General features: G+C 32.7%; 2 protein-coding genes across 4 annotated transcripts; one reads left to right on the top strand and one right to left on the bottom strand.

Annotated features, from left to right (window-relative positions):
• Window positions 1-1,365: 1,365 nt before the first annotated feature.
• On the bottom strand, window positions 1,366-6,574 carry LOC144847401 (AFG1-like ATPase). 3 transcript variants are annotated; one of them, XM_078703737.1, is made up of 10 exons: window positions 6,448-6,574; window positions 5,875-6,119; window positions 5,308-5,476; window positions 5,038-5,168; window positions 4,762-4,920; window positions 4,428-4,584; window positions 3,812-3,912; window positions 3,338-3,478; window positions 3,116-3,232; window positions 1,366-2,064 (listed from the first exon to the last, which is right to left on the bottom strand). In XM_078703737.1, exons 1-10 carry the CDS (start codon window positions 6,566-6,568, stop codon window positions 1,921-1,923), a joined length of 1,485 nt encoding a protein of 494 aa, XP_078559863.1. In that variant the 5' UTR covers window positions 6,569-6,574; the 3' UTR covers window positions 1,366-1,920. The 3 variants fall into 3 exon arrangements, with proteins under 3 accessions (XP_078559863.1, XP_078559864.1, XP_078559865.1); XM_078703738.1 differs by having other exon boundaries at window positions 1,368-2,064; window positions 5,875-6,006; window positions 6,448-6,524; XM_078703739.1 differs by lacking the exon at window positions 5,875-6,119 and having other exon boundaries at window positions 1,368-2,064; window positions 6,448-6,519.
• A 2,123-nt stretch (window positions 6,575-8,697) lies between these two features.
• LOC144848387 (telomerase protein component 1-like) lies at window positions 8,698-22,429 on the top strand. Its single transcript, XM_078705113.1, has 26 exons — window positions 8,698-9,215; window positions 9,385-9,581; window positions 10,024-10,206; window positions 10,495-10,821; window positions 11,266-11,420; window positions 11,572-11,675; window positions 12,434-12,515; window positions 12,782-12,890; window positions 13,993-14,168; window positions 14,847-14,911; window positions 15,303-15,479; window positions 15,690-15,889; window positions 16,120-16,264; window positions 16,431-16,626; window positions 16,815-16,892; window positions 17,120-17,297; window positions 17,533-17,684; window positions 18,102-18,240; window positions 18,346-18,497; window positions 18,690-18,782; window positions 18,934-19,179; window positions 19,489-19,674; window positions 20,024-20,171; window positions 20,430-20,565; window positions 20,965-21,181; window positions 21,637-22,429. Exons 1-26 carry the CDS (start codon window positions 8,698-8,700, stop codon window positions 22,225-22,227), a joined length of 4,950 nt encoding a protein of 1,649 aa, XP_078561239.1. The 3' UTR covers window positions 22,228-22,429.
• Window positions 22,430-22,707: the final 278 nt, after the last annotated feature.

The following is a 22,707-nucleotide window of genomic DNA, read 5'->3' as shown; positions in this document are numbered from 1 at the left end:
TAATTATGTAACATACAGGTGGATTATTTAAATAATCATTAAGCAATATATTTATTTAAAGTATTACGTGATTAATTAACATTTTTAAGGAGCTTTATAATTCGCCGCTTTAAGCTGTTTTGTACATTATAGATGCGAGTTAACGATAGTACGTACTTAATACCTATAACATTTTGAAACGAATCAACTTACGATTTTCTAACGATGCATTTTTGTTGATATTACAAAGATAAGGATTTGTCATTAATTTATCGATTAAAAAAATCGTACTTTAAATCTCAGAAGAGTTCGCTTGCAGAAAAAAAATGTTTAAAGCTCCGGTAAATAAAATATAACGTTGTGAGAAACTGATTTTGGAACATCGCTATCGGCATTTTCACTTATTTTATATATTTATTATCCTGCCACTTAACCTTTTGACCTTTTATCCTAACCCTGGCAAAACAAAAAGTTATATAATATTAACTATGAAAAAAACAAACAAAAACAAAACATCATTTAATGCATAAGTAAAAGTTCTATACAAGTTTTAAGTATGGTGGCGCTATAACTATTAGAAATTAATAAGCCGATTTACGTCATAGATTTTTTGTTTTCTAGTAGCGGTTAAGGAGAATTGATGCAAGTACCTTGATCTTTTTCATATTAATTTCCAAAGAAATTATATTTATAGTATTACAATTCTAAAGATATCACCATCAATAACACTTGATAATTATTCGTAAAGCTTTATTAATATTACACCATCAGATCAATACTTTTAAGAAACTTAAGCCAGCTATAAGTAGGCCTACTTTGTCCACCAAAAGAGGACGGTTAAAAGTTATTTCTCCACACAAGGTGAAGTGGAAAAAAGTGGTATAGAAACATAGTTGTTTAAATACACACGCTTTTTAGCACGACTACAAGTTTTCTTGGGATTGACCACTGAGTGTTACAGTTAAGCATCCGGGAGGGTCAAGAATCGATCAACGGTAATTAACTTTCATTTGTACATTAGATTAAAACGGACATCTGCCTTTTTGTGTTGTTTTGTTTTTAAATCAAGTGCCATTTATATTTGTAGCGGTTATCCAGGTACGTGAATGCTAATAAGTACTGCGCATGTCATAATCATTAGAAAACCGGATGATAATAACTCAAATATGGACTGGCACTCTTTGGTTTTTAGTACAAAAAAGATCGTCAACAAAAATGAGTGATGTCATATGTACATGTATCGCAATACCAAACTTTGGCGCGTGACGATTGGCTGACGCACACACAATCCATTTATGACGTCACATAATCAGTTTGCAGATATATTTATTTACACATTAAACAGACATTAAATTCAACACTCTCTCACAATGTAACTATAAAGTATTACAAAAAAAGTTTCATTTAGAAGTTGTCATTTAAACAGCATAGTGAATGTAAGGTCGCATAATAACCAAAGAAATTCAACTTGTTGCAATGTTATCGAGACGATTTCTAAAACAAATACATTGCAATCAATTGAAAATATCTGTATTCCCTGTCGTTTACTACAGTTATTGCACCGACTGCACGCCATAGATGATAGGATGGAAGACACGAAGTTACATGTTTATACAAAAACGTTGCGCCTTTTTAGAAGCATGTAAGCACGTTTTTGAAAACCGTGCATTTAAAGTATGATTACCATTTCTTCAAATTTGATAACACAGTAGTACATTTTACTAGAACAGTAAATAAACTTCAAATTTATTCAATAATATAATAAAATTGTTAGTTATAATATTGCTTAACATTTAAAAATCGTCGTAGTCGTGTAGCGCACAACATACAAAAGCATGTGTTGACGCCACAGTACTTTGCTAGGAGAAGTGAAATTGCAATTATACTGTATCCAAAAAAAACAGAAAAAAAAACAGCCTATATTCTACAAATAGACATTCGTCATAAATCTTCCCTCTTAGATTGAGGTTCTCGGCTTAACCAGTACGCTTCCGTTTGCATCTCCATTAAGCGGGAATAAGTCCGTTCCCACGCAAATTTCTCTTCTTCACCGGTGAAGATGGAAGCCTTGCTAAGCTCAGATCGCTTAAAAAAAAAAACATTTTATGATATCACTATTTAGGACATCATTGATTTTTCAGTGGAAAATTACTTCCATTTATTGTCATTTTCATATAAAATATACATAAAAATATCTTTGCTCCAAGATATACAAAAACAGATAAATAAAAAAACAAAACTAACAATGCAATAATTAGAACAATTACTCGGCTTAAACATGTATCTTTGACATGATTGCTGCATATTTAAATAGAGTAATGTTCCAATGCTAAAACATAGAAATATATTGAAATTGCGGTCATGAAAGCTGCATGGTAACTCATCAAAAGACAACTGAGGAAGGCATTTTGAGAAGAACAGACAGGAAAATGATAAAGCTCTGTCTACACTATCAAACAATTTTGACAACAAAATGTGATGTGCCTACATATGGTAGTGATATGACATCATCATGTTGATATATGGGGTTGGCCACATCACCTTTTGTTGTCACATAAATTTTGATAGTGTAGATAGAGCTTAAGAAGGATGTGTGGTGTTAAGTTGGCAAAAAGGAGGAACACAAGGAGCATGAAACATCTAGATCTGAGTGAAACAATCATGGACGTCGTTATGAGGAGTAGCTTGAGATGGATGGGACATATTCTAAGAAAAGATGAACCAGTAAAGAGAGCTTGGCATTTAGAATTTGGAGGTAGAAGAGAAAGAGGACGGTCAAAGATGATAAAGAAAGTAGGAAAGTTGGTTAAGAGGAACATGATGCGCAAGAAAGGAAAGAGTGGAGAGATGGTGTAGCAGCCTGAAACAAGTGACCGTAAGTAACCTCTTGGAAGAGGGAGAAAGCTCACTCAAATAAATGATGATGATGACAGTGTCATGTGAATTAATACGCACCTGGGTTGAGTTATACTTATTACTGTGTATTTGTTTTTTATTTATTTAGCCAAATTGCCAAGGATAACCACAAGTGAATTAATTCACTATCTAGGTGGCAATCCTGTTCACATGACAAACATATACACAAGATACTCTACATAATGATGTTGATGAGAGTGTCACATGAATTAATACGTACCTGTTCTATACCTAGGTCATCCATAAGAAGCCTACTGTTATCAGCATCTTTCTGACCAATATCACTCAATATAAATAATTGGTTCATTGAAACTTCAGCAGCACATATCAACCGCACCTAGATAATATAATAAAAACATTAATTGTATTACCCTTTTCCCACTTAAAAGGGGAGGGTGGTGCTACCGGAACTAGGAATTCATTTAAATATTTTATTGCTTACCTTATTGTCATAAAAATTATCAATCATGACAATAAACCTTTTGAGTGCCGTTCTTGTACGCATTGACATCTGAGGAATATCCTTAATCAAAACAGTATCAAAGTTATTGGCAATTGCTAAATAGTCTGCTGCCCCCACAGGCTGAAACAAACAAACAACATACAATTACTTGGTGAACAGCAGTGAGTTCATAACCAAGGTTTTACATATGTTATTTACTAGGGAGCTTTCGAAACACTGCAGTGTGCAACACGCAACCGAGCGTGCAATTTACAGTGCGCATTCGAATACAAGAAAACTTTCGCGGACCGTTGAATTACGATGAATATCCCCAAATGAAACCACCACCACCTTATAGCAAGTGATTACAACATGTAGGATCTTGATAACTAAAACTTGTCATAAAGAATATTTTTATATGTATCATATGGACAGTTTGTCTAAATTAAAAGTTAAATTTAATAATTTACATACCATCTCACATAATTCTTTAAAAGTAAACATTGCATTGCGCCCACAGGCAGTTTTAATATTGAGATAGCGACCTCTAAGCACAATACGTCGTGGTTGAATAACTAAAAATATTAAAAAGTAAACAAAATTGAAAAATTATATGCATTTTCTGAAATGATAGAATTGATCTACAACAAAATTGTCAGTGTACAGTGGTTTTAAACATCTGCCTATAAAATACAAAGATTCTGAGATTGGATCGTGTGTTGAGTTTATTCTTATTACTGTGTATTTGTTTTTTTATTTATTAAATATTACGCGAGCATTTCATTCTATACGCACGCACTTTTTTCGAACATAATTTATTATTGCCAAGGATAACCATAAGCGAATTAATTCAATATCGAGGTGGCAATCCTGTTCACCTGACAAACATATACACAAGATACTCTACATAAACAAAGTCTTATTACAAGTCTTTGGGAGTGGAATTGTAAATCGTCATTAGACAAATCCTGACATGACAGGACACGAACCCAGGACCCTTGGATTGGTAGCCGAGCATAATAACCACCGAGCCACAACTCCAACTTTTCCTATTAAATGACTAGAGAGTAAATAAAGCACTCTCTAATACCTTCATCTTCTTTAAGTGCCAATTTCTTAAATATTTGTTCAATCACAGCGTTTGCATCACATGTAGTGTTAGAAAAGTAAGTATCCTGGTCGTCTTGGAGATCGGTGGCTTGCCGATAATCAATCCCAGAATCCAATTGAAGAACTTCACAATGACTCTACAAATAAAAGAAAAAACAAGAAATTAATGAAGTTGAAGTAATTCAGTTTCAAATTTAAACACAAGTTGCTGAATTAATTCTTTTAGATAAATGAAAATTAAATTGTTTAAAATATTCACAAACGTTGATAACTAGATTATTTATATGATTCCTATTAATAAACAAAAAAATTACCTTTAAAATTTTAATGAAAGGTAAAAAATTACTCCGCTGAAGCCCATTTTTATACAAATCATCTGGTTTTCTGTTTGATGTTGCCACGACAACTACACCATTGGCAAATAGCTCTGTGAATAGGTACTTAAGTATCATAGCATCTGCTATGTCCACAACCTTAATGAAAAATGTGTATTTTAAAAAAAGATTATAAATCAATGATATAAAGTAAATTCCAATTATAAAAATGTTAATTTCCAAATAAAACATCTTTTCCTGTGTAATATTATTTACCTGAAATTCATCAAAGCATAGTAGCCAGGTACTCTCGCTGATCTCCCTGGCAACCGGAGGAATGGGATCGAATCCTCTGGACTTCCGGGCATCCTTGCCTTTTGGCTGTTTTAACTTTAACTCATGAATTCCTATGTGTAAATAATTGTAATACCTTTATACAGTATAATATAATAATAATAATTCTAATACTTTGTTTCCTTTGCAATTTTTATAGTAAATAGTATATCAATCAATCATGATGCCTATATCTCTATAGTATAAACATACTTGTATGAACCTCTAACATAAAGGAGTCAAAATGCGTCCTTCGTTTGTTACTGCCCTCTAGATATTTATAAAACAAGTCCATAAGCATCGTTTTTCCAGTGCCAACACTTCCATACAGGTACAAGCCTTTCGGTCCTGGTCTAGGTTTGGGCTTCCCGAATATTTGAAGCTGTCATTAATAAATGGTAGAAAGAAAAAAAATAACTGTGATAGGAAAATTTGAATTTTTAAAATAATTAATAATAAGCAGGGGTCCAAGTGCTTAAAAGAGGCTTTGTTAAGTTACAAATTAAAGTACCATAGGAAAAATAATTCAGATATGAATGTATTATTCTCAATCAAAGATTTCTGATTACAAACATATTAGTAACTCATATCATAACTCTTAATACTATATACTATATTTTAAAATTTAATAGATGATTTTCGTGTGCGGAAGCCGTTTTCTCCACTGAAAACGCTATCTTATTTTTGTTTACGCCTGGCTGGTCACGACTCTTTGTCATCTCTGCAAGATGGCTTCCGTATCACAAAAATCATCTATTCAACAAAATATTGAAAACGAACATTTTCAAATAAGCCTGGTTTTACTGGTTTGTAACTCTGCAGTGTATTATGTAACTTCTGTAAGTTTGCTACCGTATCTCTTTGGTGGCGGTCTTCATTAAGTTCTCCACTATTTACTAGATTATCATAAGCCTGAAGAGGTCCATTAGAATAGTTACCCTGCTGTTCTTTATGATGTGATTCATTGCTTTGTGACGTGTAGTTTCGGCTATAAATTGATACACTATTTCTCTGGTTAATGATACCTTTGAAGAAAATGTTATTCGATAATCATTTGATATTAAATTATTTTATAATTATTATTAATTATTAAACACGGGACCCACATAGGGACTGGACCGAAACGTCTCTGATTCGCCTGTCTACTTCCTAACATAGCCCTTATTATTAGGCCTAGAGGACTAGGCAGCCTACTTGCTAGGCCTAGGTAGCCTACTTGCTAGGCCTAGCTCTAGAGGCCTGGCCGTCGCCTACACTAGGCCTAGCTAGACTAGCCGCGGCCTGGCATAGAGTAGGGCTTGGCATTACAAATAAAAAAGAAAAAACTAGGCTTAGGCCTAGGCCTATACACACATGTATATCGATAGAAAGAGCCTTTAGAAATACTTCCTAGAGACAATTGTGACAGGAGATTGTTTCGATAGCACGAATTACACAATCTTAAAATCAGAAATCCGTGCGAGACCGGTGCCATCGTCAGATTTTTCAGCTATAACCTTTGACCTAAACAATTATTTGTTGACGATTTTGTGTACGTGCGTGTAGAGAGAGTTGTGACGCGTTTTAAAAGAGCAATTGCCAACGGATTACAGTATGGCAGAGGGCGACATACTGGATAACATTACCACAATAATTCTCAAATAAATTGAACTCATCATATAATAATTCTCAAATAACACATTTCCTTCTTTTAAATTTAACACAACTGCATAACCATTATTAATTAATTATTATATATATAAGCAAATATTGATATATGCCAACCCATTTCCAACTTCTCAAGTCTCAAAGTCTTACAGCAAGGTAATCCTAAATTACAAAGTAATACATGAGTTTTTTATGTTGTATCAGGGACCGGAAAAGAGTGTAATTTCACTGCCTGGTTGTATGTTATTACCATCTTATAAATGAAAAGAGAAGAGCTACAAAGGAAAAAAGCTAAGGTACAAATAAACGAAAAGAGCTACAAGAAGGCGATGTACACTATTAAAACAGTAGACAACACGACTGTATGTCTATTTAGTATTATACAGTTTTCTGTTTTTAAAGTGAGATCATTTGAGAAAAAAACCCAACATGATTTTGCTATGAAACATAATAGACTCAATTCATTAAGTAAAATAAATAACATAATTTAATATTACATAAACCAAAATGTATAGACATATTTATTTTCAGGATCGTTATCTCTTTAATTATAGAAACTGGATCTCTGCGTTTCAAACAGCGCCACCTTTTTTTCTGTCACACTTCAGTAGCTATCTGATCTTGACAACAGTAAACATTCTTAAATGAGCACTCATGCGTAACTCCAACACAAAAGAATAATACGATCGGATGAATAGAATAAGCTTAGCGAGGATGCAACACATTCTAAATATATCCACCTTTTTAATTCAATCAAGCTTTAAGCTAGCATATTTAGACCTAAAACCCGGGTTCATTTGGTGAATCAAGCGACGAACACAGCCACAGTGAGGTAAGTAAACACACATTCAAATCATGCTGTTTCATTTAAGTACGGTACATACTATTATACGGCACTGTCTGCAGTACGATATTTCAATGCTATGAAATTGGGACTTGGTGATTAAAATCGATAATTGCATGTAGTATATACACTGTGTTTTGTAATTATGTATTCAATGAGGGAAAGCATAGTTCTTTTCCTTTGTAAAATATATACTAGGTCTACTACAGTTTACAGTTTAACCTAGATTATACAAATTATGATTGTTTCGATATTATTATTAATATATCGTATAAAACACCGGTCACATGTGGTCTTTGGAACTGAATGTAATCAACGATGACGTAAGCATAAAGTTACATTAGTAAAGATTCGAACTTACTGAAAATATTATTAGGTTTATATTATTAATTATGAAGATATAAGTAAATTTCAAATGTTAATTAAATACAACAACATCAAGATACGTACTTCAGTTAATAGTGTATAATTATTTGAGTTCATGAGTGGTGAATGAGAACACACTTTTTGTTTTTGTATTTTATATGCATTCAACAGCGAGTGCAGACTCGCCAATTACTGGATGGATAAACTTTATCATGCATGCTTATAAACTAAATCTCATTTGAGGCTTAGGGAGTTTAGGCAGGATTGAACCCCGGATATTGGGATTGGAAGACAGGCGTTAACCACCAAACTACAGCTCCACTTGTATTATTATACTTGTTAGTGTATTAAATATCACTGTGGATAGTAAGTTTAGGTGCTGTTGCAAAATATAAAATACTGTGCCATATGAATATTGTCCAATTGGTCAACATTATATTTATTGAAATGAATTGGTTTAATAAAACAAAGACGTCAACACACTACATGATGTATACTTGGTTTCGTATGAAGTAATTAGGTAATTCGTCATCATGAACGCTTTTAATGAGTGTCACATATTAATTGTCATTGAAGCTATTAATAATTCTAATTATAGTCATGCATCAAAATGGCAATTAAAAAAAACACACACATTTAAATATACATAAATTACATTACTACATAAATTATACAAATAATAAATAAATAATTATAGTATATAATATTATTCAATTTTAAGGAGTGTTTTACCGTCTTTCCTCAAAATGGGTAATGCGGTAGGTATGCAGCTACCAGGGAAACCGGCAAAGTCTACTGAGAAGAAGAGCTGGAAACGTCTAAGTGCCTACCGAACAGCTCACATGGCGACAATCAGAATGCGTGGAGGAGGTCTTTGGGACACACCACGTGACGACCGTCAACCATGGAAGAAGATTTTAAAAGACGCGGCTGACGAGTTTGAAGACTTTCTTATTGGTATGCAACGCGTAGAAAATGATGTTGAGAAAAGAGATGAATTCCGAGAAATGATGCAAGGAAAGATTCCACACATGCACATCAAAAGGAACGGAAATGAGGTTTGGGTTTTTGTCAGTTCAACTTTCACGGATACTAAGATGGAACGAGATCTTTTGATGGAAGATGTTTACCCATTTCTACGGGAATTCTGTCGCAAGATTGGACTAGATTTCAATGTGGTTGACTTACGATGGGGAATAAGACGTGTTCTTGCCAACTCGCATCAGGCTACCAGTATTTGTCTAGCAGAAGTCCAGAGATGCAGGTAAGTGTAACAATTTAATGCAAGCAGAAGTAGTAGTAGGCAGTCGTTTTTTCTTTGTCATGTAATTCTTTTATTGCTAGTAATCCATAAAATCATTTTAACACATCTGTGTCCGATTTTGTTACATTAAATGTATGTTATACTTAATATTGCAGTTGATTTTATATAGGAAAACTTCTATAGGTCCATTTTTTGTTGGTATTCTTGGAAATAAATACGGTTGGCGACCGATCCCACGGATCATTGAATCAAAAACGTTCATGACATTTATGTTATACATGCAAAACTCAACAAGTCGAGATGCAGCAGACGACAACGCTATAGAACTTTTGAAAGAATGGTACAGATTAGACACGAATTCCCTAGGTAATATATTTATTATATCATATTATAATATCGTATATTTTTTATGAAATAGAAACGAACAAGTTTGTTTACAGTTCCTTCTAAAGACCAATTTACACAGACGAGCGGTAACTGTAAGCGGAAAACCGCGTAGCTTGTCCCATGTAGAATCTGTATCTATCCTGGTCATAATGGAAAGCATAGATTCTATATTTTTATTACTGTTACCGCTGTCTGTATATCTGCCTTTATCGGGTTAAACTTGTTCATTAATTTATTATTCTTCTTTTTACTTAGTAAATGATCCTATTGAAATAATGATTTGCTTCCATTTGGGATCCTCCAAATTATCACATTATGTGTTGTTGAAAAAAAAGAATAAAATAATGTCACTTCATTTACAAAACGATATGTTTTTACACCCATTCTAATTAAGAATTCTAATATACATTATGTGTTTCAGAGCCAGAATTCGTTTTACAACCAATCACAAATAAATTCCTGAATTACGACAAAAATAACAGCGATGATATCAAGGGTTGGAATGACACATTTGATATCTTACAAAAAGCAATTTTCTCAGCGATCATGTTTTCTGAACTGTCTCAGGACACCAAGATGGAATTAACACGGTCCATTACCGAAGGTACTGTACGTCTTCTTTAGAAACAAATATGTATTTTTTTAAATAAAAAATATATAAATATTCGTTGCGTTTCATCAAATAGATGATAACAGATTTCCAACAATTTTCTAACTTTGTGAATCTTCGTCAACTGTTTCCTCCTTGTTTGTTACTTTTTTAGTACCTCATGACGTGAACAAGTTATTTTTTGTAATATTATTGCAATTAACACATTTTAATGCTTTTAATGATATTATGTATACATCTCATTTTATCAGCGATTCCAAAAAAAAAATGTCTTTTATTTAGGAGAAATTATGGAAGCAATCGATGAAAAAAGTGAACAAAAAAGATGTTTCTTTTTCGACCGAGACCTGAGATCATTCGACGCCCAGCAAGCTTCCAAGATTGGCTACGTCGATATGGTTCACGGGAATGTAGACGCCAACGCGTCTAGAAAGTTAGAACAACTTAAGTCAACCATTTGGAACAATTTACAAGAAAGCAACCTGAACCGTTATAAAATGGAGTTTAAACCTTCGAACGAGGAGATGTCGAATAATCCAGAGAATAAGAAAGCCCTGAAGACATTCTGTGATAAGTTTTGTGAATACATGGTGGATTCGATCAAAAACGGTAAGATATTTTGGTAAGAAACACGGAAAGATAGTAGCTAACTACTATAAAGAATAAACAGGGGCGGCATAAATTATTTATTGATTGATTGACTAAAGTTAAATAAATAATTACTTAAAACATTTAAATGCATTTGTAAGCCTTTACATAACACAATACAAATCTCAATCCCAGTAAGTACACATTTTGCTGTGCTTGTTTTTAATTAATTTGAGATTATATATGCCATACCAGCCATAGGCCTGTCTTTCCACCGTCCCGGTTAGGAATCATAGGCCTAATCATCATAGTCTAGGTCGACCATAATCTACTAATACTATTCTGTAGAAGTTCCAACCGTTTCAGAAATACTGAACCATCCCAAATCTCATAATCTATTTACTAGAATACTCAACTAATACTATACTAATACTTACAAATAACCACTTTGATTATTTTAATTAGGAGCGGCGGAACATAGATCCACTATGAATAACTCTGTGTATGCTGAGGTTGTCAACCACAGTGTTTTCGCTCGTGAAAGAGCCGAAATGTTCTCAGGGCGTGAATCAATTTTAGAAGAAATAATGACGTACTTAAAACAAGAAAGTGGAAAAAAGGTAAAATAAAAAAATTGTTTTTTAAAACAATACCTTTCATTTATCCCGTTAGAAGAAAAACCTCCTCCTTTCAAACATTCAAAACGGCTTGGCTTGTTAGTGCAACTCAATACATAACACTATATTTTCTACTAATTTATTATATTTTTAGCCATTTGTATTACATGGTGTTGGAGGAAGCGGTAAAACGTCAGTACTTGCCAAAGTGTTCAGTAAATCATTAACACGTTGGGACACAATGGCCGCTGACGAAAGGTACAGTACTTGTTATTTGTTTGTCTTGTTATTGCTTCTTTTTTGTCATTGTACTATGATTATTGATGTATCAAAATAGTGTGTTTGGTGTGTCCAATGGTAGTGATATATCATCATCCTATCTATATATGGCCATATCACATTGTTTCACATACTGTAAAGTGTGTAGACAGAGCTTTAGACTAAGTTTATATATATTTATATTTTAAATGTGCACTTTTTTATGCAGTGTCTGATTGTGAATCAACCATCCCATGAATCATAACATATATAATATGTACAATGGAATATTTATTCTTAATTTAAACCAAACATTTGTTTTGAATGTATATGTGATCTAGTAAAAACTATGCAAATTTATTGTTATTAATGACAAGGAAAACATTGCTTGGTTGTTACTATGGTAATGCAATTTCCGTTGAAGCTTTGCAGCTCGAATAATTAATTCTCACTTCACCTAAATCTGCATTAAATTACTGTCATAATTCCTGTTTTATTTTTCTCCTTTTAAAGCTTATCGATTTTTCCTTATACTGCATTAATTAGTCTTTAATAGATAATTGTAATTCACCTCTATTAAAACCTATAAAGATATTATACTATACAACTATTAGGTTTAATGTAAGGCGACAGTAAATAATAGACGAAAGTTGCCATATTACGCTTTATAGGCCTGTTATTGCAGATAAGCAACCAGCCTGTAAAATTAAAGTACTGTACATCTTTTTTCGTATTTACGCTTGTGTATTTTGTAATAGGCCAGTTCACATTGTTCGTTTTATTGGCGTCACACCAGAGTCTTCAAACATCCGGGATCTTCTTTACAGCGTATGTAGACAGGTTAGTAATAACATAACGAAAATGAGATAACTTATGCGTAATTCATGAATATAATTATCATAAATGTCAACAAGAAAAAAAAGTATCGGTCATAATGTCGATCGAATATAATTATTGTCGGAGTCGGAGTTTATTTCATTTATTCATGGATTAATGAATGTAAAGATACAAGATGAATATATCAATTTACCTGAAAAGTCGTACCCATAGAAGAACGCAACGTAACGTACACATTGGAATATTATTACACTCTTCTTTCTTTTCAGCTTAGTTATGTTTTGAAAATCAATCCAAGCAGTGTACAAGGAGATTATAAACATCTTGAAGAAAAGTTTATGCAATTACTGCAAAAAGCTACATCATCGATGCCGTTTGGTAGGACCTACGTGTTCTTTTTTTAACTATTATTTTGATAACTAACAAAAACTTATAACTGCTGTTCTAACTTAACTGATTACCAAATAAGCATGACAAACAAACATTGTTTTCTAGGAAGCGTAATTATTACGAAAAATCTTAGGTAAACAAAAATAGAAGTACTGTATATTCTTCAATATTTATAATTGATGAGAAGCTTTACTTTTATCACGTTATTCGTAGAATCTCTCGATTGAATGTACTATTTGTTGTGTATATCAATGATATCGATCGATGTATCTCCAATAAAAAATTTATTTATTTAATGTTATTTGTTAGTACAAATGCTTTGAAAAGATATCAATACATTTGTATAATCAAACAGTACCGAGCCTGTTTGTTGAATGAATCGTTATTTCTGTTTATGTAATAATTATTATACAAATACTGAATGGACTCCAAGCAACTTATATTCTTATATTTCTTTTATCATGATGTGTATGTCTTTTTATATGTGTAATATGTAATGATGTGACATGTAGTGTACGGAAAGAAATTTTCTGATATTTTATATTGGAAAAATAAATGCTGTGGAAAGCAGCAAATTCACATTCACAATGTTTATGAGTGTGATGGTGTAATTAATTAATTAATTTCAAGAGGTGAAAGATAATTTTATTTTCACGAGGCGACAGCTTAGTGGAGATATGACCTTTCATCTTTCATTAAGCTATTTGTTTTATATAACATCTAATTAAATTCTTGTCATTTCATTCATACCTAATTTGTTTATATAACATCTAGAGAAGGTATTTACCTCTATAGCCTCCTGACCACATATCTGATTTGGTTTTTTTTGTGATTTTTTATTCTCCATCAAGATTACAGGAATCTGTTTTAATGTGTTATGATAATAATATCACAATAATATTGATATGATATGATAGTTCATACTAATAGAAGCCAGAAGAAAAATGTTTTCACTATCACAATAATAATTTGCCTCCTGCAAACGTTATTGGAAACAAATTATAGAAGTTTATAATCAATATATTACACCATCCTCTAGTCACTGATATTTAATCTACTGGTAACAATATTTATTCTTTTTCCGCTACAGTTATCTTCATTGACTCCCTTGACCAACTGTCTGATGACAACGAAGGACGCGACTTACACTGGTTGCCATGCAACTTGCCACCGTTTGTTCACATGATAGTGACTGTTAGACCCAATGCTGGGGGATGCCTTGCTGCTTCCAAGAATGTCGTCAAATCCAAAGAATATTTTCTAGAGGTAATAGATTAATTTCCATATTTATTTTTGTTTACTTTGGATTTAGAACCGTAAAGTAGTATTATTTTTATTTGATTTACTTACAACTTAAACGCGGTCATATTTTTTAATACATGTCTCGCGGACTATAGTTGAAAAAAATCTTGTTTGTTTTATTAAATTTTCTACACACATCAAATAATACAGTCGTACATTCTAATAAAACATAGATTAATTATAAATTAGATTAAATAAACATAAGTGTGGATGGAGGTCAAATAAGTTAAAGAACTGACCCCCAATTCAAACATTATACATACATTATTATAATTATAAATAAGCTATAATAAAGAAGTAGAAAAAAACATGAGTTAAAAAAATAAATAAATATACAGAGTAGTATTCGGATAGGCCTATGGGATAAAAGCAAATATGCATATGTAAAGTCATTGCACAGATTATAATAATAATAATAATAATAATAATAATAATAACAATATAATGGAAATGTAATCGATACATTATTTGAGATAGAAGGAAATAAATAGGCAAAACAAATCAGATTGTGCTATAATGCTACGGGTACACGCTTTGGAAATACATTAACGCCGACGGCGTCGTCTTTAAATAATGACAACTTTAATATATCAGTTCTTGTTTAATTGTTCTTAATCATGAATGCTTTTTCACTCCCGACAGATTCTTCCACCCGATGAAGCTGATACCAATTCAATGATCGATTTACTTCTTGCCAAAGAAAATAGGTATGTTAGTTTAATATCGAATGTGTTTGTAGTTGCGGTGACTTATTGTACGAAAGATCAACATTCTTTCACGAGTAAAATGTACCATATATCATCATCACCGAGAATTGAATTCTTGACGATGGCATGTATTTAAGTGCTTGATAAGTATTATCTTTCGTATTTTAAATACACTCGTTTATCGGAACTGTATCTGGATTTTTTCATGCATCCTCATTGGAAAATTCCATGTGTTTCATATGTATCGCCTATTATTATAGGCCATAAGATATCTCTCACCAAATGTTTAAATCCACTAAGATAGATCAATCAATATTTAAATAAATTTTGCGCCAAATTAATTAACTGAAACTATTAATCTAATATTTATCTTGACTTTTTATTTATAAAGGACAGTATCATCGCAACAGAAGAAAGTAATAATAGGCGCTCACAAAGACGGCAAGCCGACTCCTTTGTTTCTGAAGCTTGCCTGTGATATTGCCAAATCGTGGCATAGTTATACAGATGAGAGTGAATGTACCCTTGCTGATACTGTTAATGGACTTATTAATCAACTATTTAACGAGTAAGTGCACGTGCTATGTTTAACATTATAGATAATATTTTAAGTTAATCTATTTGATATTGCTAATCAAATCTTGTTTCACTAGAACTTACGCGTAATTGCTAAAGATTCATTGATTTGTGATTGGTTAAATGTCTTGTTTTGAGTTCCTAGTTAGAATAAATTTACAAATTACCATAACATAATTATTGTTATACTTCGTCTCTTTAGGTTGGAAGAAATTCACGGACAAACGTTAGTCAAAAGAGCTCTTGGTTACATCACAGCTGCCAAAACTGGTCTTTCAGCCAATGAACTTTTAGACGTGTTGTCATGTGATGAAATCGTTCTGGATGACTGCTTTGAATTTCACATTCCACCAATCAGAAGGCTTCCATCTTTGCTTTGGACTCGTTTGAGATTAGACCTTGGTTTGTATTATTAGACTATCCATTTAATGAACTCAAAAATATTTATTTAAATCTTAAAATAAATTTTCATGTGTTTAGTCGATGTTTTGTGCATACTGCATTGCTAAATAATGTTGATAACTAGTATTATGTTTTAATTGCTATAAGTAAGTTACTGGAAAGACAATGAGATGAACATTTGAGACCTTTGTTACGATTTTATATTTTTATTTTTTTTAATATTTTTTCAGGTTCGTATATTGTGGAAGGAGGTGCTGATGACGTAGTGGTGTATCGATGGTATCATCGTCTGTTTCATGAAGTTGCCAGGCAACGTTACTTGTCAGAAAATGATCAATTTCTTCATCAGTCTCTTGCACATTACTTTATGGGAAGGTAATCACATTGCACTGTGGTACATTATGCAACATGTAGACAAAAGTACACAAGTACAAATAGAAAAACTATTACAGTATGATTTATACTAGTCGTATTTAACAAAAATAAATCTCTGTAGAAGACACCTGCGTATCCTATTAATAATTCAAGTAAATTTTTTCAGATGGGCAAATGTTCCTAAACCTTTTCGAGACAAGAAAACAAATGAACCAAACATAGCAAATCGACGACTCCCTCTCCAGCCTCTTGTGGTAGTAAGTAGGAAGGGGAAAATGAACAATGATCGATTTAACTTGAGAAAACTAACAGAGCTTCCGTACCACCTTATAAAGGCTGGGATGTGGACAGAATGTGAGAAAGTAGGTCGTGATTTATTATTTGTATTAAAATGTTTTTTTTTATTTTAAATTTGTTTACTTAAGAATTGTAATGAAACAATAACACGATCGACTATTGTAAAGATCTAATGCTCTTTACAGTAAAATTCTTGAATAACTGCTAGTTTATGAGTTCCTTTTGGTTACTACTACTTCTTCTTTATTTTAAGGAACTGTGTACGATACCATGGATTCGTGCTAAGTGTAAAACAGGAAGAAGTTATCAACTAGTGTTGGAATTAGCAGAGGTATTAAAAAACCACTTCATTACGTCACAATTTATTTAATTTAAATAATATGATATGGCATAATGACACATTTAATTGTTGCAGTAGAATGAACTACGGTAATTTACTATTACGTGAACTGTAGCTTCTTCTTGGTTGAATTTTTCAACACTCACAACTTGTTTTAGTTTTTAAAAAAAACCGCATTACTTTGACCAACATTAAAGCCAGTATTTTCTTTTGATCAGGCATCAGCAAAGGCAGAAAATAGTCCAACTCTACGTGATTTCTATCGACTTGTACGTGCAAATATCCAAATGTTTCAAGCTCATTCGGAATTGATATGCCAACAAGCTCTGAATGAGCCAGACGCGTCAGTGTGTACTTCGGCTGCTATGGACTACATCAGAGAAAGAAGTAACACAAGTATGTTCTATTTTATCATTAATGATTACAGTGCATATAATACACTAAACGCAAGTCTTTGGACCAATCATAAGCTATGGCGCAGCTAAACCCATGTATGCCCTCACTCACTCATTGGTCAGATTACTAAATTTGCGCCTGGTTCATCAGCATCCCAGTTTGAACCAAGTTTTAACAATCAACAATTCAATAATGAATCTTTACAAATAACATTATTAATGTCATACTATTTCAGTGAACTGTTTACTTGATTTGAGTAAGAATCAAACCGTTAACTCTGAGGTTATGACATTACAACACACGGCTGCTGTCAAGTTATGTAAATTTTCCCCGTCAGCAAAATATCTAGCTACTGTGAGTGGCGAAGATACTTTCAAAGTATGGAGGGTAAGTTAGAGACTCTTAAATGTCACTGTGAACACAGTGTTCAAAATGGACAAAAATAATAAAATGCAAAGTTAGTCAATAATTACTGTGATAGTAACATTCTTCACCTGTAGTTCTTCTGTAACAAATGTCTTCCTAACACATTCGGTATACTTTGACTTGCAGTTGATATTTACTCTGATCTAATTGATCTATCTAAATGTACCGGTAACTGGACATATTTTAATTATACAATTACTAAATTTGAATAGTTATTGTTTCACGTATATAATTTTAAGTATATACGTCATTAAACTACAGTGTTTATTAATATCAATTAATCAAAATTGTGTTAGGGATTTAAACATGCAATTAGTAAATTGACCGGCCTGTCAGTCAATCAATCATTTAAGCTATGGATACAATGTTGAATTTCAGGTAGCTAGTGGTGCACTCGAAATGACGTTAGAGTGCTCTGCAATGAAAGTGGAATTTCCAAGTAGCTGTCACTGGGTTTGCTGCTTGACGAGAACTGGAATTTATGTATATGGTTTAGGTACCGGAGGTTTCCCAAAAGGTAAGTTGTATTATGCCTATGCCCGTTTTTTTTTGCACAATCTTTTCTTTTTTTATGGTCTTAATAACAATAATCAATTATGCTATTTGATTTGTATTTATTTAGGAAAACTTTCAATGTGCATAGAAACCGATGTTGACCATTTGGCAACTATGCTTATTCCTAAGTCATGCAAGATTATCTACATCGTATCCTATGGTCGATTGATTACTTACCGTGTACCGTCAGGAAACGTTGTAAAGAAGATAGAACTTAAGGTAATATTCAATTGAAGTACACTACATGATGTTATAGTTTACATGGTTTAAGGTATACTCATTAGAAAACCAGTTGACGTGACTAATCTTTACTCATAAATATAATTAATTTCAACTTTAACATCAAATCAACTGGAAATTCTAAGAATCTAGATTTAGGTATTAAAGTTAGCTTCACATATTTTCTTTTAGTGTCGACCAAAGTGTGTTGCGCTTGCGCCCAACGAAAAGTGGCTTGTTATGGCAAACAAGACAGTAGTTTTGTGGGACATTTCAAAACAACAGGTTTGTAAATCTTGACCTTCCTAAAACTTCCTCAATCTCTTACAATACAAAAGTGGTGGTGAACCACAAACAATATATATATTTTGTTTTTGCTGAGTCTTCCGCACTAAAATTCAAATTGTCATCATTATTTGTATCTTTCGTAACATAGGAAGTGAAAACGTTTGGTGCGAACAATTTAAAAACTAATCTCACTGGAAGCTTTTTAGCGTTTTCTTTGGACAGTAGACGCGTTTTAGGAATACTGCCAAACGGAACATACCGATGGAATACAGCCGGAACCAATCCAGAACCAATTGGAGATAGGTTATCATTAAATTGTCAACAGGGACAGGCAGTGATTTCACAGAATTTAGATTATGTGGCTTCCATGGATGGCCAGGATTCCACTTTACGAGTAAATATTTAGGCCAATTATAGTTATTATTTGTATTATAAAATCAAATGTCATCATATTTTATACATTGTTTTTTAACAGTTTACTACCATACTTTACTGCTTTTTCTTTTGTTTTGTTCTCTCTTTTCTTTTGGTTTCTCCATTTTCTTGTTTTTCTTTCTATTTTCATCAAATGTTCTCTTGTTTCTCTCTTTTTATTTCCTTTTTATAAACGATATAATTCTCCGTTTCACCGTCTTCTTATTTTCTTTCTTCTTCGTTTTTTTTTTGTTTATCTGAATTTTAAACATAGTTTATTTTCTTCTAGATTTTGAAGTTCCAAAAAAGTGGAGCAACATGGACTTACTTAAAAGGACATACTGCACCAGTAAGCTCATGTTCCTTTGAAAGATCACAAAATGATACAACAATTGTGGCAACCGGAAGTGAAGACCAATCTGTGCGTATCTGGGATTCACGTGACCTATCAACTGAAAACTTTGCGCGAGGTGTTGTGAGTATAGGATAATTATAGAAAAGTATTAATTTACATTAAACATATTGTATTAATGGAATATTATCTGACCTCGACTTTTCAATGAAGATACACAACATGAAATATACCTGGGTTTAGGCCTATTCTAAGAAAGGCGTCTTTAATTTCCATTTTATAGCCGTGACGACAACACTAGAGATCAAAACGAATCTCTCGGCAAAATGTACACAAACCAATATATTCTTCTTTGTAATTATCATTGTGCAGTGTACACGTTTTTTTAAGCATTTTAATTTTCTTCAACTTGTGTGAAAATAATATTTGATAGCTGCTATATTTAAAACCTATGAATTATTAAACTTTACAGACGCACAGCCACGCAATAGAAAACTGTATCTTCTCTCCAGACGGAACCAGTGCTGTAACTGTTGCATCCAACAAGACTACCTACTTCTGGCAAACGAACGTATCTCCTCCAACTGTCACGCGAGTTCTTGCATCGGAGACATCTTGCCGTAAGTTACTATCAGATTCACCAGACTATCATAACCATATACCTTATGGCTATTAGCTAATTTTCCAAGATGTTAGTGGTTTACTGAACGCTCTGATCTTCGGTTTTCTAATATCTTGACTCATTGCGTAAAGCTCTGTCTACACTATCAAACTAGTTTGACAAAAGTGTCATCACATTTTGTTGTCACATAAAGCCACTAGGGTAGTCTTGATAATAGTTTAAAGTCATTAATTCCAACCAATCCATTTTTAAATAGATGTTAAACGTATTGGTTGTGTGTCCGAAAACAATATGTTTGTTGTCGGATTTTGTGGAGATCAAGCAATCGATATATGGAACACAGCAGCCTCTACGACTTCAGCTAATAGCATGACGATCAACTGTAAACACAAGTAAGTATGCACTTCTCTACAGTATATCTTATATTTTCAACAAAACATTTATATAGCAGGATTTCTCAACAATAACTAAAAAAAAAAAATTTAAATCTAATATATAAAAATTAGTGATTTGAAAGGAAAATAGTATTATTCAAAGAAATAACTGACATCTAAGTTTATTACATTGATTTGATAATTGTGTCCTAGCACTATTGAAATGTTTTCAATAAAGAACGCTTTATTTGTATTTTAACCATAATATATCACCAGTAAATACCAGTGATGCTTACTAAGGAACACTGTAGTCTACTTACTCATTCTTCCTGATGCTTGAGAAGAAAAAAAGTAAAAAAAATATAGTTTTTTAGATTTTTAAAATATTTTCTTTCTTTGTTTTATTCTGATGGTTAGATTGGTACCGTTTGCAAGTCCAACTTTCTTCTTCGTTCATTTTTCGCGTAGTGGCCTAAACGCATATCTCAGTACAGGTAATAGACCAGGAGTTCTGTTTTGTATGTCAGTCATGGCGTCATGTATGGTAGATGAATGGAAATCCTGTCCTGATATCTTTCCAGCTGATGTCTACGAATCTGATCTACGAGACTTCAAGCATGGGGATAACCAGAAGGTAGGGTTAAAAGCTAGATGACATTATATCAAACTTTGACAGAAAGATTTGTTTAAGCCTTTGCCAGTGAAGAAGAAAATACCTGTTGAAAAAACTTTGGCAGACTATTTTGAACATGCCTGATTGTTGAGTTCCTTTTATCAGCCAATGAAATGACATACTATTGTCATGTGATCTTACAACTGAATAAATTTGTAGTAGTTTACAGTTTGTCGCATTTTGAACTGATCTGAAAACTAGATTGAAAACTGGTAAAAAATTCAAAGTTTACTCGAGTCAGCAAACTAAAATACCATCTTGTAACTAGAATTGTGTACACATTTTGTTGATATATGGAAAAAGAAAATAGTCCTATATATGGGATGTATTACGTTTTTAAATGTTGTTTAACACAATACTTGTTGAAGCTTAAATGTATTTAGGCCTACTTTAACTTTTTTATATCCAATTTCCAGATTGTTTCAGCAGTAATGAACAAAGATGGCGACCGATTAGCAACTCTGTCTGTTATCGTACCTGAAAATCAATCCGCTGCAATGCTTGCAGATGTTGACATACAAGGCACGTTGTCGTTCACTATCTGGAGCCCATCATACAGCAGAATCCTCAAGAAATGTACGCTCGGTAACACCTTCTCTCGTGCTCATCAACTCGGGTTTCTAGGCCCAAATGTGTTAGTGTTTTATCAGAAGATATCACGAAGCGCGAAGGAAAACAAAGAGTGTGTCGTTCAGGTTTTAGAGTATGATTCTATGAATATAATCTACGAACAATCTATAACGGCAAACTATGATAGAATTTTTGTTAAACCAAAGACAAGTGTAACAATATCCGATGAGAAGAAGTTACTAGACACTTTAATGTTGGGGTATGTTGAACAAGATATGTTGCATTTAGCTGAGTTGGATAGTACAAAAGACGCTACCAAATATTGTTACAAATCGATTGACATCACATCGTTTGACCTTTCAAGAGATAGGCGTAGTGTGATAGCTGGCTTTCAAAATGGCAGTGTTCGGTTTTTAAGATTTGTGAATATTAGGTAGAATTTTTAAATATCAAATAAGCCCTGACTTGGTGTGGAGCCGCATGTGACATGTTAACCGAATGTACAATAAAACAAAATTCATTCAATAATTATATACATTTCAATTAATGAATTATTATAATATACAGTAATCATAACAGTACGCTATGAACGTGGTTGTTTTATTGGTATGCCTACTTGCCGCCTGTGCCTGTGTTTCATTCATATATATAGGTCCTCAGCAGTCACCACCTTTGCGAACTAAATCGTTTTTTATGTACAGTATATACATTACTTGAATTTATCATTATTGGAAATACTGTACATTAATGTATGCAAGCTTTAATAGTAATCTATTATGTCACTTTAACCTTCCTTATATGATTTATTTAATAATTATTATGTATTGGAATATTTAAAGTCTAAGTTATAGATAAATACCAACACTATAAGTAGATTATTTTTCTATCGAAATGTCTCTCAAAGTTGTATTTATGTG

This window comes from Antedon bifida, chromosome 7, assembly GCF_963402885.1.
Source record: "Antedon bifida chromosome 7, ecAntBifi1.1, whole genome shotgun sequence".
Lineage (NCBI taxonomy): Eukaryota > Metazoa > Echinodermata > Crinoidea > Comatulida > Antedonidae > Antedon > Antedon bifida.
This window is presented reverse-complemented; position numbering and strand designations above follow the sequence as displayed.

Bases quoted from the DNA above. Each gene is read 5' to 3' on its own strand.
- LOC144847401 (XM_078703737.1), bottom strand. From the start codon at position 6,568: ATGGCACCGGTCTCGCACGGATTTCTGATTTTAAGATTGTGTAATTCG. The intron at 4,921-5,037 runs GTAAATAATATT...TTTTTCATTAAG, and splicing joins TATGCTTTGATGAATTTCAG to GTTGTGGACATAGCAGATGC. The intron at 2,065-3,115 runs GTACGTATTAAT...TTTTTTTTTAAG, and splicing joins ATGACCTAGGTATAGAACAG to CGATCTGAGCTTAGCAAGGC.
- LOC144848387 (XM_078705113.1), top strand. From the start codon at position 8,698: ATGGGTAATGCGGTAGGTATGCAGCTACCAGGGAAACCGGCAAAGTCT. The intron at 11,421-11,571 runs GTAAAATAAAAA...TTATATTTTTAG, and splicing joins AACAAGAAAGTGGAAAAAAG to CCATTTGTATTACATGGTGT. The intron at 14,912-15,302 runs GTATGTTAGTTT...TTATTTATAAAG, and splicing joins CTTCTTGCCAAAGAAAATAG to GACAGTATCATCGCAACAGA.